The 24,613-nt window shown below is 35.2% G+C and overlaps 1 protein-coding gene across 1 annotated transcript in view; it reads right to left on the bottom strand.

Moving 5' to 3' along the window:
* The window catches only part of LOC150103469 (dnaJ homolog subfamily A member 2-like), a 138,068-nt gene that overhangs the window by 92,373 nt on the left and 21,082 nt on the right, over positions 1–24,613 (bottom strand). Inside the window, exon 2 of the mRNA XM_090398213.1 lies at positions 1,183–1,242. Coding sequence (XP_090254339.1) covers positions 1,183–1,242 — 60 coding nt within the window. The remainder of the gene's footprint in view (positions 1–1,182; positions 1,243–24,613) is intronic.

Raw genomic sequence — 24,613 nt, 5'->3', positions numbered from 1 at the left:
AGCCAGTTAAATAGGTTTGTATGGAGTAAGAGAGAAATCAACCAAAAGACTAAACTACCATGATACAAGACAATGTTCACACCAATTTTTATTTGTGGATCTGAGCATTTGGTTTAGAAATAACAGATGATCAAAGACTGGAGCTAAAAGAAATGAGAAAACTAGTATTTTCACAGATAATCACAAATATCCATGCTCATGGTGGGATTCGAGCTCGCAGTCTTTTGGCTGGAGAGCAGATATGCTAACCACTCGGCCAACCAGGTCAGCACAAAAGTTAATCTTTTACATACAGTGTAGTTTATGACTGACAGCTCATCAAATTCCTGACATGTACCCTCAAGGGGTGTACAGGATATGATAGTACTAGATGAAAAACGTACAATTTTCCTCCAAATCAATCTGTTACCTGTCAAGACTCTAAAATTATCAGATCTTATATTTCTGTCTTCTAAGACACTTTTTACTGTATCAATCCATCTACATCTTGGTCTTTTTCCTGCCAACTTGGCAGAGAACACTTGTTTTGCTAATCTTCACAACTGCTGCTTATTAATTAGACAATTCATTGAAGGAAGCAGAAGCAGCTAGGTCATCCACAAGCAAATCCTTAAAATTCAAGAATTGCAATAAAGCATTCTGAGGAAAGTTCACCCAATGCATAACTTGCAGAAGGTTTAAGCTCATTCTAGGAGTGAAGTGAAAGCAGCAGTGGGTTTTATAATTTTGTACATTATGTCCAACTCATTCTGCAGTTTTCCTTTCTATGTAAATTTATCTATAGCAAGCAATTGCAGCTTGCTTCATTCTTCTACTTTGCTTAATCTCTCTGCATTGCAGTACACTTCCTCAAAAAATCACATCGCCTTCTTAACAGAGGCAAAAGCATGTTTCTTATTCTGTTTTTTTTTTCTTTCTTCTCCTCTCCTGCAACATCTCTGTACTTCTAGCTCTATAAGATCTTTATTTGAGAGCTCTTCTTCCATATCATTCACCAATTGCTCAATGTGCTCTGAGAATGTAACCTGAGTGATAACTGGGGTATTGCAGTATATAATACTAAATGTTACCAAAATGTATTTTTTTTTTTTACACAAATTAATAAAAAACAAAAATTACTTATATTGCAGGTATTCTCATACATGTATTATACTATACTTTTTTTAAACATTATAAATTTACCTTTTCACCCTGTTCTGGATTCTTGTCTGGATGATATTCCTTGGCTAGTTTCCTATAAGCCTAAAAAATAAAAAAAAAATTTTTTTTAAATAATTAAAAGCAAATTAACAAAGTTAATATTTCAAATATTGCCAAGAAGTAAGGCATACAGACACTTTCATAGAATGAATGATATACCTCTGACCAATGAAAGGCAAATTCTTATCCAATTTTTCTTGGAAATATTTTTCTTACAATTCTTACTAATAGCAAATCCTTCAAAGAAATATGCTACTTCTCACCATATGGCATACTGCTTTTGTCCACAGACTGTTCTGATTTTGCAAATTTGTGCCAATCCTTAGTACACATGTAATACGGAATGGACTAGTTTCCACTGTGTAGTTTGTGCAGCGACTTTTTTTTTATAGACTTCATGATCATTGTTCACTTCCATTAAAACTCAAGAAGCAATTGCTTAGCACATCTATTCTTACTGTGATGCAAGATAATCACTCTGCATATTGGAAATATGAAGTGGCTTAAAAACAAAGTACCACATTTGATCTCTAAATTAGGATTTCCAAATTATGTAACTAATATTATATCTAGATTTACAACTGCAAGCACACAGTCCTCCATTTGCATTTCAAAAAATTAGTTTCAAAATTTTAAAATGACATATTACACCTGAAATCCAGCAATTTTCTACAACTTGTATATTGATTTAACTTTATATGCAAAAGTGTTAAGTGAAAGAACTGGCAGACACATCTTAATTCATGCTGCATAAACAAAGTATAAGAACATGTGCACTCTGAAGTATCATATTAAGAATGTATAAAGATTTTAACACCAAGTGATATACACTTCTAAAATATAGTATATGTGCCTCAGAAGCCAACTACGAATATACTCATGTCGATTACTGACCCCCTATGCAAGCATGAGTTAACCTGTAATTTGTAAATCAAATTAAAACTAATAAAATCAATAAAATAAAAACCAATTTATTCAAATTATGAGTGATACACTTTAAAACAATTTTCCACGCACAATGGTGGTTTTTCCTGGCAAATAGGACAATAATAATGTGTTTTGCATCATTGTTTGTTTCGTGTACATACTCGGCATGGCTTTGTCGGGCAATTCTTTTTTTCTGTAGGTGGTAAAATTTGCCAACAAAAACACGACTAGTATCCGAATTCCTAAAGAACGGGATTTCAAGTTGCTACATGAAATTATTATTATTATTGCATGATACCTCCAAGGAGTCCAAAGACTTGAGGGAATGTACCTACTCTACAACTCTCCATCACTAAATCCACCAACTGCCCCCCCACCACCACTACTATTTTCACAGACAATCACAAACATCCATGCTCATAGCAATATTCAAGCCCGCAGCTTTTTGGCTGGAGAGCATATATGCTAACCACTCAACCAACATACTGATTCTTGGCAAGTGTTGAAGTCAGCACAAAAGTTAATCTTTCACATGCAGTGCAGTTTATGGCTGATAGATCATCAAATTCATGACATGTACCCTCAAGGGGTGTATAGGATATGTAGTACTCTACATGAAAAACTATCATTACTAACTTATCCACAATTTTCCTCAAAATCAATCTGTTACCTGTCAACACTCCATTATCAGATCTTATATATATATATATTTTTTTTTACTGTATCAATCCACCTATATCTTCATCTACTCTGGGTCTTTTTTCTGGACTGGGGCAACTATATGGTATAACCAAGTGAAAAAACTTCGAACAACTTTCTCTAATCCAGAGTATTTTAATAATAAGCCGTGACACCTTTTGGCTATCGTATATGAAAATATGACCTCTGCATTACTTCAACCTCAGTTATCACCTCTGGGTCTGGCTCTCAATAAAGGTCAAAACCATTTTTGGTTATTGACCCTTCCCATAATTCATATCATTATACATGTCTGCAAGGAGATGCATTTTGGGATACTAAAGCAAGTGATGTGAAATCTTAGGTTCTTTATACAAGTTTTCCCAGTCCTGAAAATAGTTCAGGAGCAAACTCGTTTGCTTACATTTGGATAAAGGACTAAATCAAGTATATAATTTCTTGGTATCTTTAATTTATAGTATAACCAAGTCGAAAAACTTCCAATTAAATACAGATCTTTGTTATATTCGCATGATTCCTCAACTATTTATTGTAAAGTGAAAATCTGATCCTGATAGTATCTATCTGACCTGACAACAGCTTGTTCTTCACCAAGCTTCTCTTCCACAATCCTTCTCAACTGTTTCTCAAGTATACTTGCACAAATCTTACCAGGTACACTCAGTAGGGAAATAGCTCTGAAATTCTCACATTCAGTTTTATTTCTCTTTTTATATATGCATACTATGAGAGCTCGCATCGTACAGTTCACATCTGAAAGCTGCTCAACTTTCATTCGCTTTAAAACTTTCTTAAATGTTTTTCTTTTTAATATGAAATTCAATTTTATCCTGCTCAAGACTAAACAGTGATCAATTCCAATTTCAAATAATTGATACACTTAGGTCAATGAGACGTTTCTTATTCCTTGCCTCTTCTCTCCATGTGAATTTGTGTACATTTTTATGTTGGAACATGCTGTTAGTAATAACCAGTCCATGTTCTGAGCAGAAATGCAACAGGTATTTGCCATTATTATTTATTAGCTTGCTCTGTTCTCCAAATTTTCCCAAAACATTTTTATGTCTGACAATCATTTCCTACTCTGCTATTTAGATCTAACAAGGACCAACTTTTCCTTTTTCATTGTGTCAGTTGCTTTCTCTAAAGCCTCAAAAAATTACTCCACCTCTACTTTAGTAGAACCTTCTGTGGGACCACAGGCACAAATAAGTCTCACTGTCCAGTTTCCCATTCTGATATTTGCCCACACTCTACCTGATATTGCCTGCCATTCAAAATATTTGGTCTTGTATTTATTATTATTATTCAGGCCTCCATGGAGTCAAAAGACTCATCATGGGAGGTCCTGCCTAAGAAACACAAAGTCTATCATACCACTCCTTAAACTCACTGACCGTTCTCGCTCTCACCACTCCATCAGGCAATGCATTCCACGGTTCAACCACCCTCCATTCAAAGAAACCACTCCTCACCCTCTTGCTCACAGTTTCCTTTCGTAACTTCCAGGGATGGCTTCTTGTCATCACTCCCTCCCGCTGTTCAACCAAGCGAAAGAACTCCCCAGTGTCACCCCTGTAACCACCTCTCAACAGTTTAAAAGTCTCAATCATACCACCTTTCTTTCTATCCACCAAACTCTGCGGTCCACATTTCCTCAGCTGATCCTCATAACCAAAATTGTACAGTCCTGAAACCATGTTTGTCATCCGTCTCTGTAACCTTTCCACAGTTAATTTATTCCCGTCAAATCCTGGGGACCAAATCTGAGAACAATAGTCAACAAAAATGGTCGCATGTTGTCTAACTACTCAAGTTCCAATTGCATAACTGTGGCTGGTCCTTCAATACCAACTCATCTCAGTCCAATTGGCTCCTCTGTCTGATCAGAGACTTATACAACGGAATAACCTTTTTATCTCTGTAGGTCAGTGTCCTTCTCATAATTGCAGCAATCCTCTGTGTTACCTTCACCACCTTTGCAATATGCCCCCTAAATTTCAGGTTTCTATCAATCATCAACCCCAGATATCGTCTCCCTTTGTTGAATACTATAGCAACTCCTTTTCCCGATTGTTATTGCCTGAATATAACATTTGGTTTTTATAGCTGGTGAGGAAATGTTTTGAATGGCAAGACCACTCAAAACCGTTTTGCTCATTGTAGTTTTAAGCATTCAATCATGGACATGTCAGATACAGCTGATAGTGAAGATGACAGTCCATTACATGCAAACTACACGCGAAACTGAAAAGTTTGCATCCATTGATGGTAGTGTTTAGTCTTCAATACTATAATGAAAATGAAGATTTTCAAGTGGAAATTGCAGAAAATCAGAAGATACGAAAGTCATGAAGATGACATTCTTGAGGTTTGAATGAGTGGCTATCTAAGACACTAGAAGTGATGACTGAAATACAACTGTTTCATGCAAGGAGCAATGCCATATCTGCACTAAATACCTGTGCTGATTTTGTTTAATTGCAAAAAACTATGCATAATCCATTCCTACAATGTCATTTCACTGCTAAAAACTGAATGCATACTTAATATGTATATAAATGAAATTTTATGGCAAATATTTTTCCATAAAACAATTGTTTATCCATAAGTTAGTATGGATGCTACACAAATGAAAAATGTGTCTAAATTTGTATTTTGTCTATGCGTATACACCTTTTACACTAATGACATGCAACCTCATTTAACTGGAATAGTCACTAAACTAGGCCAAATTATGCTATTCTCAATACCTCCATAGTTGTTATGGTGAGTTTAATAATGTAAGACTATCGAACCACTAAACCAGCAGCATTTTTTTTTTTTTTTAATTTATAAAATCATTCCTACACACCAAAGGTTAAGGAAAAATTAAGAATATGATCACGTGTTTCTTGAACAGCTTGAGTGGCCATAAAAATAGCACGAAGGAAGCTCACAAAAAGAACAAAGGCATATGGTATGAAAGTGCAATCGGTTTATTGGACAGTAAATAGAACATAATCCAACAGCTGCTTGTCTTTTTAGAGGAAAGTGGAAGAATGAATTACAGGTTCAACAGAATGACTGAATATACTTCAAAGGGTTGTTACTTGTGACAGCAGTGTGTGTATGGAGGGAGAAAGGAGCTGGCTATATTATAGACAATCCATTATATAAGAACGCTGCTCTAGACCACATCCCCTTTGTCCCAACACCTCTCATCAAGACAGCAGCAATTTATAGTGACAGCAGAAATACTATAGACGTCATAAAAAATCAGAACCATATAACATTAATAGAACAGACAGGAAATCAGGTTTGGAATCTCTCTAGAGGGATGGGAAATAAAAAATGGGAAAGTATAAAAAATAATTGAAGAAATAAGTCAACCTGTGGGAAGATGAATGAAAAACATCTAAAAGTGGATCAACAAAAAAATTCTTGCATATCAGAAGCAGACTCAGGCTGGAAAAATATCTCAGTCCAGGTTTAACCACACTACTAACAGGACATGGAAAATTAAGATACCACACACACAGATTCTAAGAACTGTAATCGCCATCATGCATTTGTCTGCACCTTCAAATGACTGTCAATTAGTTGTAAACTTACTTTACAACTAATCTACTGGACTACATCCGGATGCCCCTAATACAACACATTACTTCTAGAGATGAGTGGCCCATGTTAAAACAGACTTATCCAAAAGTATTACTCAGAATTATTTAATTTTAACAAAAAGATCAACTTCCAGTCATTGTAATATAACATAAATTACTGATATGAAGTGTGTGAAGAATATGTATATATAGATGTAAATGTCAGCTCTTTGCTTTATGCGGATGATGTTATACTTCTAAATAAATCCACTACAAGTCTGCAAGATTCTCTGACTAAATTGAATAACTGTTGTAATAGACTTGGGGGAGACCACACACCTACCAGGCACGTCCTCTGGGTGGCGGAAACCCAAATGGGTTGCTCTGAATAAAGAATAAAGAGCCGTGAACCAAAGGATGTAGCAGAGGCATGGCAAGTTGGCTAATTATTATGCCAGTAACTTTCATGAGCAGGAGAAAGTCGACAAACCGAGATAGTGTTACTGCGTACGGGACAACCGACGCGCCTACTCGAAGACCACATAGAATAGGTGAGAAATCAGCAATGTGGTCAGCCAAGGATGTGAAACATGTAGCCATCCTCAACATAAGATCACTATACTGACCTGGAAAATTGAAATTAGTCCAGGAAAATTTAAAAAGACTGAAATGTAGTATTTTAGGTTTATCAGACATTGGTGCAAAGATGGATTCATGGATTTACTAGAAGGAAGACTGTACTTCTCAGGAAGAAAAGATAACATACACACTCAGTAATTGAAATAAACCCAGTGTCTCCTAGAATAATCACAGCCAAACTTCAAGCAAAAGAAAAAGGTCAAACAATTAAAATAATCCAAATATAACTGGTAATTAGTTTACGGAATTAACAACGCAAATGAAGTATATTAATTAAAGGTAACTTTAATGAATCACTTCTATATTTCGGCAACGTCACATTGCCATCTTCAGGAACATAAAGATATGGTATGTGCACTCAGGAACTAACACAAAGCAAATGAGGAAGAAAGCAAGAAACTAATATTGTTCCTAAAGTCCTAATGGTGCCCTCTTGCGGGCTAATTTGGTAGTCTTGGCAGTTGGGCTGAAGTTCTCATAATGAAAGTCTCCCAAATTTGGGGCAGTTTCATGCACCCAAATTTGTTGAGGTTAGGAACATTTTTTAGAGCTGCTGAAGATTCTTTGAATAATCTTTTGCGAAAGATTATTCAAAGGAATACAAAATTAAGAAAAAAATACATAAACACCTATCAAAAATGGTGCACTTTAATTTGAAATTCCTTCATAAACATAAACAAAAACTTATTAACGGTATCTTTAATTAAACAGGTGAGTAACTGTCATTCATTTGTACGATATAGTTATCCTCGCGATCGGGAGTAGCTTTTTTAATCAGAAAATTGGTTAATGTTGTCTGTTGGATTTTTTCTTCATATATTTCATGATAACATCTGACTGCTTATCAAATTTGCTTTTAGACTTTGGAGAAGCGATCAGTGTCTTGATCCATATTTTCGAGTGGCTGAAGTCCTTGATTTAGTTTAGAAAATACTTCAGCTAATCCTTTTACAGTAAATTTTTTTAACAATTTCTCTTCTTCATTATTCCTTTCTTCTTCTACAACGCTTTTGTTTTGGAAAATCAAGTCGTGATCAGTCATTTCACCTTCTTTGTGATCTGCTAATTCTTCTATATTGGTAATATTGATTTCTAATTCCAGTTTTCTTGCAATTTCAACAAATCTTCACCAATTTGTTCTAAACATACTACGCTCATTGTACTCTTCGAGTGTCTCCTGAAGTAGTAACTTCTTCCAAATTCCTCGCATGCATTGTTCCGATACTTCCTTCCACGAAGTTCCAATGTTCTGGATACATTGGTTAATATCACAATTTTTCCAAAAATCACAATGCTATAGCATCATTGTTATTGCTTGAGAAATGTCATTTTCAGATAATGTCTTGAATGTAGCAATCGAACTTTGATCCATAGGTTGAATCACAGCTGTTGTATTGGGCAGTAGATACATCACATTTAAATTTTCATTCAAATACCTTTTTGTGAAGAGGAGGTCCTGGAGCATTCATTGTCAAGCAGCAATGGAATTTTAAAAGGAATGTTTTTTCAAGAGTAGGCACGTACTTCTGGAATAAAACGATTTAAGAACCAGTCTTCGAATAAAACAATTCTCATCCAAGCCTTAGGATTACTCCTGTAGTAAACTGGCAACTTATTCTTGTCGATGCTTTTCAAAGCTCTGGGGTTTTGTGAACGGTAAACAAGAAATGGTTTTAATTTAAAACCAGCAGCATTTCCTCCAAGAAGAAGCGTAATCCTATCTTTCAATGCCTTAAAACCAGGCACCAATGTAGCTTCTCTGTGAATGTAAGTTCATTCTGGCATTCTTTTCCAAAACAGTCTGGTTTCATCTTCGTTAAAAATCTGCTCTAGCAAACAGACTTCATCTTTTATCATCTCTTTCAGCTTTTTCTTGAAAATTTCGGCAGTTTCAAAATCCGAACTAGTAGCTTCTCCCATTATTTGTATGTTATGCAAGTTAAATCGGCTTTTGAATTGATAAAACCAACCTTTACTAGCGTTAAATGTTTTCTCGTCATATTTATGTTCTTGTTTTTCCTAAATTGTCAAATAGGCTGCATGCTTTTGTTTGAATCGTAAACAAACTGAGAGGAATATGCTTGTTGATTTGATCATCTATCCATATCATCAAAAGCTTCTCCATTGCATGAATTGTGCTCTTCTCTTTTTTTCGTTAAAATTGTACATTTCATATTAACTGCCTCCATTATTCTTGATTTATCTATTATAATTGTTGAAACAGTTGAATGCAACAGCTTTTCTTCTCGTGCTATTTCACCGACTTTCTTTCTTTTATCATATGCTTTAATGACCTTCATTTTAACATCTAAACTTAAAAGCTTTCTTTGCCTACTTTTTTATGTTGGAATTTATCAGTAGCATTACTTCTCTTACTTCACATGATAGGGTTACGACGAGATACAAAATTGTAATGAGAGAAACGAACACTTCGACTGCTGATTAGCAACTAACGTGCCAAAGGCTGTGATATGTTAGAAGTGGGTGAATCATAGCAACGGCGATTGCACATTAGCGATAGGCTTTGCTTGTTAACTAATGACGACACTGTGATGCATATACAAAAGCAATGTGATATATGTATGTATATGCTGGCGGCAAAGTTAAATTAGAGAATTTTTAATAATAATTTTTGGCCATCGTAACTCTAGGACTACCTGTATTCTGAATTCAGAAACCCCACTTTTCAAGTTTTGATTTTAAATGTATAAATTTTATCCTCAATACTTGTTTTTAATGGAACAGAAGAAATTGACTTTTCATAATAGATTTAAGATAGATTATGAATGCTAAACTGCAAATTATCATGATCACTAATAAACGAACGTTCATGCATCACTGTTTTTTCCCACTTGGTTAGACTATAATAAATTTAGTTTAATCCTTTATCCAAGTGTAAGCAAACAAAGTTTGCACCTGAAGTATCTTCAGAACTGAGGCAATTCATGGTAAAGGTGGACCAAGCTCTCATCACTCCTTGCCTTAGTATCTCCCCTGATGCAAAGCACATCTCCTTGCTGACATATATAATGCTATGCATTAAGGGAAGGGTCACTACCCAGACCGGTTTCGACCTTTGGAAAGGCATACGTAAATATGACTTCTGCATTGCTTCCACCTTAGTATCACCACCTCTGAGTCTGGCCCCCACTGACGAGACCTCAATAAAGGTCGAAACCAGTCTGGATAGTGGCCCTTTGCATTAGGGGAGATACTAAGACAAGGAGTGATGAGAGCTTGGTCCACCTTTACCACGAGTTGCCTCAGTCCTGAAGATACTTCAGGTGAAAACTTTGTTTGCTTACACTTGGATAAAGGATTAAACTAAATTTATTATTCCCATTTCAGTTGAGTGTGCTGTCATGTGGCTTATACAATCTGCACTACAAAATTCACATCGATTTGACCATATGATTGCATTTTATCAATGTATGGAAGTTTTAAGAGTGCACAGCGCATCAGCCTTCTTAATAGGTCCAATGCAATTAATTGTAACCAAATCTGTGTAAAGTGGAGGAACAATGTGTTTGTTTTAAGATATATTAGAAAACAATAATGAAAAATGCTATATTTGAATTACTCAAAGGTGTAAATATGTGAACCATCATTAATAAGTCATGTGAGAATGGGAAATGTAAAGGAAAGAATAAGTGTGAGTAGAAATACTTTCATTAATGGCAAACGAATTATTAATAACACTGGCCAACAAAAAAATTTTTTTTCCCTGCTGATTATGATCTGACACTTGTTTTTTACTAATTTGGGTGCGCTGATTTCAAATATCAAACCCATTTTTCTCTATCACATCAGGTTTTTCTTCTATGGCATTTTCTTTTTGCTAATTTGTAAGTTTTTGATAGTCTTAAGGAGGCAGTACTATATAGAGGATCAAAAAAAAATCGATTTTTTAATATTATTTTCTGAAGGTATGTACTTTTAAACATCTGTTCCTAACTTTTTATCAAGAAATTCGAAAAATTCCCGAAGATATAGCCTATTATTCAAAGAGGTGTGCAGATCAGAATCTGAGCGCTCGTCACTCTAGCTTGTTAGTAAACGAATAAATGCATAAGAACCTGCAACGGCACGTACTGGCGCTTTGAATGCGAGAGAGGCTGATAATAACCGACCTAATACATTTAGGTGATGAAAAGTAGGCGATGACAACTGTCTAAAACAAATGAATGCTATATGCATCATAGTGGACAAAGAACGATCGAAATCAGTCATTCGTTAATCGATCGTGAAAGTATGATGAGCGCTTATAACATTTCAATAAAGTCTTTGGTTTTATTTGTCTTGTTAATTGCATGTTAGTCGGCAGTGAAGAAAATACACCATGTCTACTACTCGAAAATGTGTCAATAGTGTAGATTCCTTCTGCTACATTTGTGGCAGCTTTACTGTTCCCAGTCAAAGGACAAATATCACTGATTTCGTTAAGAAAGTGCACTTTGCATACTTTGACGTAAAGCTTGCAGATCAGGACAATTCATGGGCTCTGAATAAAGTGTGTAAATCATGTGTAGAAAATTTACGACAGTGGAGCAAGAGAAAATGCCAAAAATTAGCTTATGGCATTCCAATGATTTGGCGTGAACCAAAAAATCACGTAGATGATTGCTATTTTTGTTTAGTTCAGACTTCTGGTTATAATAAGAAGAATGAGAAAAAAAACTCAGCAATTCGGCCAGTTGCTCATTCCAATGAAATAGCCGTGCCAATTTATAAAAGACTTCCTTTACTTGAGAACGAGTATGATCGGGATATGCCAGATGTTCTTGAGGAACAAGACCCACACGTTGATTTAGACAATGAAAATTTAATTTCTAGTTCTGGACCGCAACGTTTTACTCAAGTGGAATTGAATGACTTAGTAAGAGATTTCGGCCCATCAAAGGAATCATCGGAATTGTTAGCTTCAACATTAAATGTAAAAAACTTACTGGAGCAAGATACGAAGATAACTTTTTTATCGTAGCAAGGAAAGTAATCTTGTACAATATTTTAAACACGAGTGTGGGTCTGTTTACTGTAACAACGTGTCAGGTTTACTAACTGAAACGAGTGTTGTACAATATCATCCAAATGAATGGAGTTTATTTATCCACAGTTCAAGCAGAAGTCTCAAGTGTGTCTTACTACACAATGGGAATGTATATGGCTCAATTCCTATTGGCTATTCAGTCAACTTAAAGGAAACATATGAGGACATTAAAAAGGTTCTGAAGTTATTAAAATATCCAGACCATAACTGGATCATCTGTGTGGATCTTAAAATGGTGAACTTTTTACTTGGCTTTCAAAGAGGATATACAAAGTTTCCGTGTTTTCTATGCTTCTGGGATAGTCGAGCTAGAAACCAACACTGGAGTAATAAAGATTGGCCTCTTAGAATATCCTTAAATGTTGGAGAACAGAATGTTATAAATCAACCTTTAATCGACAGAGAAAAAAAATCATTTTTTTTTCTCTAAAAAAATAGAACACACAATACCCAATCATTATTGGAATTATGTTTTGGGAATCTTACATTCATTCGTTTTTTTTTTTTTTTTTTTTTTTTTTTAGTGTCAGCAGCTCTTCTGTCTTATCAATAATCGATATCTCACACATGCTAGTATTTTGTTGTAGATTAACAATTCTTATAATACACAGAAATATTCACTTACTTTATTCAGGAATAGATAAACTTCGATTTCCTTAATACCGAACAAGAGGCAAAAACTCTTGTTCAGTATTAAGGAAATCGAAATGTCAGAGAAATGCATTTTCGTAAGTGGACTCTTGTGTACTATATTATAGTCACAATTAGTGTAATTAGGGACAACTCGAATGACACTTAATGGCAAAACACTCTGCTCCCACAAACTATGCAAACAGAACAGATTTATTGTAGCAGTAAATATAGCAACTAACTAAACACATTTGTTCTAACATCCACTTGCAAATTCAGTTCCAGAAAATGTGTAGCAGCTGTTTATAAAAGTCACTGGATACAGAAAGCACTAATTAATGAAAAACAAAATTAATATATACAAAACTTGAAATCAGTTCGAATTGCATTTCAGATATTCTATATAAATTCAGACACTTAAATGTTAATTTTACCGAAAGAAGTGAAACTAACATGCTGTACAACATCTTTAACCATATCAGATATAGCACTAATGATATCATTTTGCACCATGGAAGTTTCTTGAAATACAGTCAAATCTTTTAAAGAGGATCATACTCACGCAGCACATTTAAAAATTTTGTATAATTTCCTAGATTAGCCGAATCTTCAAATTATCGTGATCCCTCAAAGGAAGCTCTTGCTTAGCAAAATAGCATAAAGCAATCCTTTTAAAATGCCTCGATTCTCTTTACCTGTTCATTGTGATGGTAACTTCAATTTTTCTTTGTCAATGAGTATCAATTCTTTATTTTCCAAAAATCTTATGATTTAAAAATTACTGAACATGTGATTGGGAGCACTCACGTTTTGGTACTGCTATTGTTAAATGATTAAGGTTGGAATATCCATACTTATTCCAAACAACTGAAATTTTCTCTGGAGAAAATAAACAAGGCCAACAAAAAATTCGACCACACTTCACATCCAGTTAAGCATTCTACTGTATTGTATTGCAAAATAGAAGTGGCTCATTTTTTTGCATCTTTGTGCTTGCTCAGTAAGAGGATGAGGCTTACCTCCTTCAACTAGTCATGCAATCTGCAAAAGTTATGGCAGAAAATGGGACATTCATTAAATCAACACTGTTTCCTATTGTAAATATGGGCAAACAATTATAAATTTATGGAAAATTATATATTAAAAACTTTTCTTGTCTACATTATACATAAAAACTTGCTTACAACGTCAGTGTGAATGCATGCAAAACAAATGACAGCTTCTAATGGGATTGGTTAACACAATATCCAATCACAGCCACTATTTTCTAGGTTCTATTGTCTCGGCACTCAAGCCTGCCTTGTCTCTGAGTGGCTTAAAACCACTGGAACTGCTGCACCACCTGTATGTCTGTTCAAAGGTGTATTTGTGACTGCACACCCAGGCTATTAACGTGAATGTGATGCAATGTTTATGCAGCAGAAAGTACCTATTCATTACTATACTATATTGTGTTTAATTTTAGAAATCACACAAAGCCAGGAAACAATTTGGGGAGTCTTTAACAGGAATAAATGCAAAAATATAATATCAGTAATATTGCTATTCTCTGGATGTATACCACACACTCTGAATATTCGACTCAATATATCAAAGTAGTATCTGTGACAATAGTCCATTAGTCCAATAAGCGGGCTAAATGTTATTTTTTACATAATTCAGAAACTTGCTGTACACAGTCCAATCAATTTTTATCAAGCTACTTCATTCCTATAATATGAGCATGCTTGGCAATGAAATTCATCCCCCACCTAAAAATCAATAAATTGCTTCAACACTAATAGTTACACAGGGTAAAAATTTGCCATAACATTAACAAAAGCTCATAAATTGATCAGGTCTATGACTGAACATGCAACTAATGAAATATGTTTGATTGATGGAGCCAACACAAAATTTTTAATACCCTGACTGTAATTAACATTGAAAAATAGGTTGAATTATTCCACAAGTAAAAATGGAATACTACTATAAAAAAAAATTTAACAGAAAAGTCAAAATTATGAAAAAACAATCAAAATTGACAAATTATTTTTACGTTAGAAAAAGTTATGTTTCTAGTATAAAAAGAAACCATTGAAAATAATAAAACATGAAAAGGGAGGATGAAAGATACCTTCAAAAGGCAATAACTCCAAATGGTTTGCAGAGGAAAACTTTTGACCAGTGTGCACATCTTGTTATTTTTTTTGTGCCTCCCACCCATGAAATATTGTAAACCTGTAGTTTAGTACAGTTGGTGGGCGGCTAAGGCTAAGAATTGCCCCCTTCCTGATTCATTAAACCTGCTTTAGAGACCAACCTTTTTTCAAGCCACTTCAGGCCTCAAAATAAGTGGTCAGTGGTCTAACATCAGACAATGAAATTCATCTCCCACTTAAAACAGTCACAAATGTCCATGCACACAACCTGTTGATTGGAGAGCAGATATGCTACCCACTCAGCCAACCAAGCCGATGATTTACTATCTAAAGACATTTACAAAAATCTGGGCCAACAGCAGAATTCAAAACCACACCTTATTGGTTGGATGCTATTCCACTGCCATGCATCATCATCAGTGGCTCTAATAGGCACTTAAGCATCCACAATCTTCCAAGTATCGTTGGATTTTGTAACTACTGCCATATAGAAAGTAACAAATTAGAGCACATCATAAAATGGAAACAAACTTTCCTCCCTTTTCTCTAAGTAAGATTCCCTACTGAATGGAATTCATACTAGCAATTATTTATTAGTTTTCATGTAGCATAGAAGTTGGTTGTCCATCAATTTTGCCATTACTTTAAATTGGAATGAATGCAACTGGATGGTAATCAAATGGCAAAGATTAGTTGTCCTTCTCACCCTAATCAAAATTTGCTTGGAACATTTATCCACCATTGTATCTTTCAATCTGCCAAATAATTTATCTGCTATCCTCTTCAAATCTTTTCAGATAATAGCATAATATTCAGCAGCGTTTTCCAATGGTCTAGTTGGTTGAGAATAGCCAACTGAGAATGAAGTTTGAATTTCATTGTTGAATGGTTGTTGTTTGTGATTTTGTAATTACTAAGGTGAGTCACATCCTCAGAAGGGAACTCTCATCTAAAGATATGGACACTATCAAGTCCAAAAGTTCCACCCTCCCACAAAGTCAGCTTGGGTTTAATTTCAATGCTAGCAAGCTCTTATCACTTAGTTCATATCTGACGTGTTCTACAAATCAGGTTCCCTCAGGCTTTTCTAAGAGCCAACATCCACAGTTCTGAGATAATCTTAGTCACTTACTATGGACCTTTTTCAGCATTTGCTTATCTCCCAAATATCTATGTAACTGCATTTCCACACTGATCCAGATGTAGTCTGATCAACACCATACAGAAAGGGCCTATTTCTACTTGTTAACATTCTTTTTATGGCTGTAATCCCCTGAGATTTTCCTAAATTCTGAAATGGGTCTCCTTGAACTACTATTACTTCTGGATTCCATCTTCTGGAACTCAGTTCTGCCAGTGACAAATTTCCAATCCATACATTGAAGGCATTTCACAACATACAGCCATAATTTCTTCATAAACAATTAGCCCATTCTTTCATTTGACTAATGACCCCCTTACCACTCAGTCACTTGCCCTTGTGGCCCTTTAATTTCTCAAACTGGCAAGACAGTGAAATCCATCTTCAAAAGAATGCATGGATTATCTTTATTTTTTTTTTAAAGTTTTTTGGGGGAGGAGGAAGAGGTTGAAGCTGAATAGGCACTTTGTTTTGAAATATTTAATAATTCTGAATGGAACAGTTGAAGAGAACCTATGAGGTATTTAAATATTTCAGCCTGAATGGATGACTACATACCCATTTCTGTTCTGGGAAAAAGTTTATATAATTCCAGGGAAGGAGAATTATCGACTTTCTGATATATACCTTCAAGGGATATAGAGGATAATGCCAGTGCATGAATAAGTTTGCATTATTATTAATCTCCTATCAACAACCTTTCTTCAAATTAGTCATTTGTGACTACTCCAACACTGTAGCATATATCAATCATTTCCATGAAATAAACAATTCACTGAATGGCAATTTATCTAAAACTCATGGAAAACAATCCACAATTAATTTTTTATGAACTCCTTTCATAATTCATCAAAACAGTTACTTTCTTGCTAAATTGTTTTAAAGTTTTTGGTTACATTAGCCAAGATGCAGATAACATATGTAAGTGAGACAGTAATTCTTTTGCTGCATTTCAGAACATTTTATCAATGTGTACACAATATGTCATAAGGTAGATACTGAATCATGTGAAAGACTGGTTTTTGGCTATGCATTTTGTGTATAAAATTGTTTGTCTAATTTTTCACAACAAATAGCCTGATCCAAGCAAAATTTTAATTAGAAAAACACCAGTCAGAGAATTATTAATATCACTTCACTTTTCTTGTCAAATAAAAATGAACCAATCATAACCAAAACTGTATGCTTAATTTTGGTTATGTTCATTTTGTAAATCCTGAAATTAAATTTTGCTAAGTCAGGATAGAATTATTGCAACATACATATTTCTGACACATTCCATTGTAGCTCTGAAAACAGGAAATGGCACACGAATTTTTATATAGACTTTAAATACCAAATCCAATTGACCAGGAACATAAGGATAACAGGTAACCTTCCATATCAGGAAGGTTACCTGGTCAACATTTTGTTGTCAGTGAATGATCAAGATGGATTAACATTAATGTATTTACCAAACAGCAAAGTGATAATATTTTGATAAACAAACATACGATTGTAATTAAATTCGACAAACAAATTTATGTTTTGGAATTTTGAACTTATATATATATATATATATATATATTTTTTTTAAAGGGGAGTGGATCTATCCACCTATAGATATTTCATATAAAATTTAAAAACTGTTCACAAGATAACCACCTAAAATGTGTATGGAATGCAGAGTTAATTAACAGGTGGAAGAGAAGGGTGATAGAAACTTATAAGTCACTAAAGGTATTCTATAAAAATAACAAAAGAAAATTTTCAATATACGACAAGAGAGAACAAGGGATCATCACCTCTGGAACTTGTGTAACAGTATGATTAGTAAAGATGTGTTGGACTAGATTTTTCACTTAGAGAGTGGAGATACCCATATAATAAATCAAAAACTTTTGTTGGAAGCATGTATACATTTTTAGTCACAATGCCAAAGCAGTAAATGTATTTCTTTTCAAATATGCAGTATTTTCTTTTTCATGGGATGATCTTCAGAACAGAATTTTATTCAAAATTTGCCCCCTCTCTCCAAAAAAAAAAAAAAAAAAAAAAAAAAAAAAAAAAAAAAAAAAAAAAAAAAAAAAAAAAATGCAAGTTATTCTTGCTATAGCTCACCTTTATATGAAATAAAAATTTTTAAATATAAACACTATTATAGTTACTACCGTATTTTCCAGTGTATAAGACGCATCCAAGAAATTTAATACAATTCTCTCGGTTTTGATGAAGAAGATTAAAAGGCAGGTACTCTTTCCTAGTTAGATTAGGTATTTGTTGATAGTAGACCTACTTATTACTTTATAATTGAAATACTGTAAATTCATTATAATATTCAGTGATAGTTTTTTTCCTAAAAAAGGGGGTGCGTCTTATACACCAGCAAATACGGTATACTCATGTGGAGACAGTCATAGGAATGGAGTAGCATTTGTACTAAAAAAATAAGATTGTGCAATCCTTACTTGGATTTTGACCCATAAGAACAGGATAACTACATTAAAAATTGCAGCTCAACCTTTTAATATTTTTATTGTCCAAATATATGCACCTACTTCTGATTATCCAGAGATGAAGATGTAGAATGTTTCTATGAAGACATTCAAAATGCACTAAACAAAGCTAAATCAGATGAAATAACTATGTCATCTGATTTAGTTATGTCATATTTTTATGTCCCAGGATCTGGGACATAAAAATCCAAGAGGAGAAAGATTAATACAGTTCTGTGAAGAAAACAATTTGGTAATAGCAAATACTTTTTTTAGCCACCCTCCTAGAAGACTTTACACATGGAAAAGTCCCAGAGACAGCTGCAGGAACCAGATTGACTATATGATTAAAAAAAGATTCCGGAATAACATCTTACAAGCCAAAACATACCCAGAGGATGATATTGGATCAGACCACAATCCTGTGGTCATTAAAGTAGCAATAAAATTAAAGAAAACAATGAAACCTCTAAACATAGAAAAATATCTCAACTCCCTTAAAAATCAAGAAATACAAGATAAATTTTTAAAGAAACTGACACAATCCACTGCTGTTAATGTTCCTGACCCTTACCCAAAAGATGAGATTGAGGATAGATGGCAGAAATTTAAAGAGGGCATAAAAAAGCCAGTGAAACAAACAATTCCCAAATTTGAGAAGAAAATGAGTAAACCCTGGATGAATGACAAGATACTGAAAATGATGGAGGAAAGAAAGAAACACAAAAATCATCCTGAATACAAGAACTTAAACAAGGAGATCAGGAAAGAATCTAGGATTGCAAAAGAACTATGGCTCAACAACAAATGCAAAGAAATTTAACTTCTGGACAAAAAGCACAAAACCAAAGAACTTCATGAAAAAGTTAGGGAGCTAACTAATAAATCTTGCAAAAGGGTACTCTCAATTGCATTGAAAATGCTAGTGGAACATCCTAATGGAGGAAGACAAAATAAGGAATAGATGGGTAGAGTATTCAAAGGAACTCTACAATCATGATAGAATAGATAAGCCAATGCAAGAAGATTTGGAGGGGCCTACTATTCTTACCTGGGAAGTAACAAATGCCATTAGGAAACAAACCAGGAAAAGCTCCAGGAATGGATGGAATTATCGACGGTAGGGAGGTCACTGAATCAGTCGATATAGTGGAATTACCGAGTGAGCACTTTGCAAGAGTATATCATCCAGGTGGTGACATTGAAGGAATGAAGGAACCATTAGTTTATATGGGAATTGTGGTGAATGAAGTGGAGGCGAATAGTCTATTAGAGAACCTTAATGTGAATACATCTGTGGGATTGGATGGTATACCAGCACAGGTCTTACACGAAGTGGCTAAAGAATTGTCAGTGCCCTTGACCATGTTGTTTAATCTGAGTCTCGGGTCTGGTTTAGTCCCGAAGGGGTGGAAAGAGGGGAAAATAGTTCCACTGCATAAAGGAGGATCCAAGACTACAGTTGCAAATTACCGACCGATCAGCATATCAGGAATCATTGTCAAGGTCTTGGAGAAAGTAGTCAAGGGAAAAATACAGGAATGGATTGATGAAAATGAGATACTGTATGAGGGACAGCATGGTTTTGTGAAGGGTAGATCATGCCTCAGTAACTTGCTCAGGTTTTATAACACAGTAATGGCTGAACTCGATAAGGGTAATGGGTTTACAGTGATACTGCTGGACCTGGCTAAGGCCTTTGACAGGATACCACATGGAATTCTAATCCGTAAACTGCAACATATGGGAATGGATATAGGGTTGGTGAGATGGATAGGAGGGTAGTTGATGGAGAGATATCAGAGAGTAGTTTACTCAGGAGTAGAGTCCAAAAGACGGCATGCGACTAGTGGTGTGCCGCAGGGTTCTGTTCTTGGACCACTGCTGTTTAATTTGTTCATTAACGATATAGGGAAGGATTAAAATACAATTTTATTAATGCTGACCATAAAAACAAACATATTATTGCCTACCAGTTTCGCCAGCCGACTGTCTAGCTTTATCAAGGCGTTTATGGAAAGACATGAAAACTAGCAAATGCAAATTGAAAGGAACATAAAAAACATTGTAAACCAACTAGTAGCTAAGGTTACATGTTCGCATGACAGAGAGGACTTATTTTTCTTATTCATTATCACGCATGTGTGTTTGTTGTAAACGTGTAATGTGATTACTGGCTAGCTGTAGTTCAGCTTGATTAAGAGAGGATAAGGTTTTTCCACGAACAACCTTATCCTCTTTAGAATTACACCCCGATTTCTGTTGAGGTGTTCGTCGGTTATTGACACTATTGTGGCTTTCTTGAATAAACGATGTCTGTAGTCATCATCGAGATAGGCATGAAGCTGTTTTGCCACTCTATCGTGTGGTTAGACGTACAGAAATGATGTGCTAAGCCGGAAGAGATACTTCTGTTGTGGTTTACATCACCAACATGTTCTTTTTGTCTGATTTCCAAACTCCGTGAAGTTTGTCCGATGTAGGCAAGACAGAGCAGGGAATGTAATATACTCCTGGATATTTGTAGAAAGATACCTTATCTTTTGGGGATCCTAAAACTTGTCTGATGCTGGTGGTTGATTTGAAGACCACTCTGATGTCATAGGCTCTTGGTATTCTTGCTATTTGATAAGAAATTGACTTGATGAAAGGGATCACTACAGTAGAAATGTGCTGTGAGTGAGATTCTTCTTGTCTGGGGTTGTCACTGTAGAAATATTTTTTATGATGTTTTGAGGATATCCATTTTGTGATAATGTGTTGGCTATTAGTGAGAGTTCAGTCTGAATATCCTCCTCTTCTGATATAAACTTTCTGGCCCTATATTTCAACATGTGGATAATGCTCAGTTTGTGTGCCTTGTGATGGTTTGAAGTATAATGAAGATATCTTCCAGTATCTGTGGGCTTTCTGTAAATAGATAATTTGACACTGTTTGTTTCTTTATCAAGATGTCTAAAAAATGCAGTTGGTTGTTGTTTTCCACTTCCAGAGTGAATTTTATCTTGTTATGTATCGAGTTGATTTTATCCACAAACGATTTTAGGTTTTCTAAGCTCATCTCATCTTCTTTATACCCTCTTTTACCTTGCGGTGTCGAGGGTCCATTGATCGTCGGACCTCTATCCGTTTACAGGATAAGGTGGTCAGCCCTATGCCCCGGTATATCCTATGGTCTGTAGTGTTAAGTTCTCAAGGCCAGTTTGCCTGCTTTGCGGGATGAAAAACCTCAGAATAAACTGAGGAAAAAACCCTGTTGTCCACACCCAAGACTGGCTAACTTGGCTATGGCTGAGGAAGATCCTTCAGCTCCTCACGTCTCCGACAGGAATTGAACCTAGGACACTCCTTCCCCAGGCATATGGTTGCGAAGCGCATAGCCACTAGGCTAACTGTGCGGACTCCAAGCTGTCTTGCAATATAATGAAGATATCGTCAACATATCTCCACCATGTAGATGGTCTGGGGGAGATTGTGGAGAGAATTTCTTTTAAGTTTTTCCATGAAAAGGTCTGCACAAGATGGTGATAGTGGACTTTACATTGCTAGGCCTTCTAATTCTTGGTATATGATGTTAACCTCGAAGAAATTGGATCGAAAGCAGTGTCTAAACATCTGTGTGATGTCTAGAGGAAAAAGATCTTAGATGATGTTTATTACCTCTTCTACTGATACATTGGTGAAAAGGGATACATCTAGACTGGTTAGCATGTCTGTTGGTGCAATCTTAATGGCTTGGAGTTTATTTACTTATTTATAGGGAAGATTCTGAGAGGAACAGTTCATTTGTTCGCTGATGATGCAAAGTTGGGTAGAGCAATAGTGAATGCAGATGTCAAAATTTTGCAGGATGATTTGGATAGATTGGAGGTCTGGGCTAAGGAGGATGGATGTCAATTTAATGTGGCAAAATGTAAGGTTATGCATTTTGGGGTGAAAAGATTAGCAGCAGTATATCACATTGGTGGAACTGTACTCCAGGAGATTGATGAGACCAGGGATTTGGGAGTGTTAGTAAATAGGGAGTTGAAGTTTAGGGGCACATTGCAAAAGTGGCTAAATCAGCTCATCAAATCACTTGGATGCTGAAGAATACTTTGATGAGCAGAGACAAGCAAGTTATTGTTCCTCTGTATCGAGCCTTGATAAGATGCCATCTCGACAACTGTGCCCAGATTTGGTCACCTAAGTTTCTTCTTGATGGGGAGGAGGTTGAGAGGATCCAGAGGCGAGTGACCAAGATAATAGCAGGTCTATGGAATGAACCTTATGAGAACAGGTTGAAGATTTGTGGGTTGCAAAAATTGGTTGATAGGCAGAAAAGGGGAGATATGATTGAGACATTCAAATTGCTGAAAGGTTTCTATAGGATTAATTCAGAGGATATTTTTGAGAACAGGACTGGTGGTGGGAGGACTAGGGGACATCCATGGAAGCTGGGCAAGAGTGGTTAGTAAGGGTGTTAGAGCTAGATTTTTTACTTTTAGAGTGGTGAATGAGTGGAATAAGCTGCCAGAGTCTGTTGTGGATGCTATGACAGTGAATGAGTTCAAGGCAAAGTATGATAGATACTGTGTGAATGTCGAATAGTTGCGATGTTAGACTCCAAGGAGTCCTTAGACTCATCACTTAGAATGTCCTGATTTGAAAATTGTATATCTCTGCAACCACGAACCACAAATGAATGCGACTTGTACCATTTATAATTGTGGTGAGGAAAACTTTAGGCCTTACTTCATACTTCGTAATTTATTTTGTAACTGTACCACAGTTTCATTATTAAATATAATTATTTGAAATCGGGTCATTCTTTTTGAAACACCGTATATTATCCTAGAAAGAAATAAACATAAAATCAAAATGGAAATTAATGAAACAAAATCTGGTTTCCAGGAAAATAAAGGAACTAGAGAAGGACTCTTCAACATTAGAACTATTATAGAAAGATATCTAGAGAAGCAGAAAGAAGTCTACTTATGTTTTATTGACTACACAAAGGCATTTGACAATATACAACATGATCAACTAATCAAATGCATCAGAAATTTAGGAGTAGATGGTAAGGATACCAGATTACTGATAAATCTATATTGGGAGCAAACTGCCTCAATAAAAATATCAGGAGAAATCTTGGAATTCCCAGTAAAGAAGGGTGTCAGACAAGGCTGTGTTCTTTCTCCTATATTGTTTAACCTCTATAATGAAAATATCTTCCAGCAATTAGAAGAATTTAAAGGAGTGAGCATAGGAGGCAGGAATATAAACAACTTAAGATATGTAGATGAGACAGTACTGCTAGCTGAAAATAAAAAAGATTTTCAAAACCTATTAGAAGAGACGTTGAATCTAAGTGAAAATTATGGACTTAATTTCAACTTAACAAGAGAAAATACCCGATATAAATATTAAGATCAGAGGAAATACTTTAGATCAAGTAGAGAGTTATATATATATATATTGGGTCAACTAATTACAGAGAATGGAAAGTGTGTTAAGGAGATATTAAGAAGAATAGAAATTGCTAGATCAACCTTCATTAGCATGAATAACATTCTGATCCCAAGGGAAATTCACACAAAAACAAGAATTAGGCTGTCCAAATGCTACGTATGGAGCAGAAACCTGGACAATATCAAAATACTGTGAAAATAAATTAAAAAAGCCTTTGTGGATCCTCAAGAATTCTTAGAGCATGGACTGCCAAAAAAACTAATTTAGAAATATTAGAGATGATTGGAGAAGCGGAATCTGTTGAAAACCACCTACCTTGGTCACATACTAAGGCATGAATCCCTACAAAAAACACTTCTAGAAGGAATGATACAAGGAAAAAGAAGAAGAGGAAGACAAAGAACAGATTGGATGGGAAATATTAAGGACTGGACCTTTTTGCCTTATGAAGAATGCAAAAGAGAAGCACAAAACCATACATGGTGGAAGCTCATGGTAATCAACCTCCTGGAAGGAGATGACAACTGACAAGACAATGAGCAAACTGCTTTGTAATGAATTCAATTTTTACTCACTTTGTGAATTGTTAATAAATTGTGTCAGTGAATTTCCTGTATATCATTTCATTCTTCTTTGGCAGTTATCCATCTAGTTCCTTTGTCATTATTTATGTGGCTATACTG

This window comes from Typopeltis vanoorti, chromosome 9 (assembly GCF_054136105.1).
Source record: "Typopeltis vanoorti isolate ZY-2024b chromosome 9, IOZ_Tvanoo_1.0, whole genome shotgun sequence".
Taxonomy (NCBI): Eukaryota; Metazoa; Arthropoda; class Arachnida; order Uropygi; family Thelyphonidae; genus Typopeltis; species Typopeltis vanoorti.
This window is presented reverse-complemented; position numbering and strand designations above follow the sequence as displayed.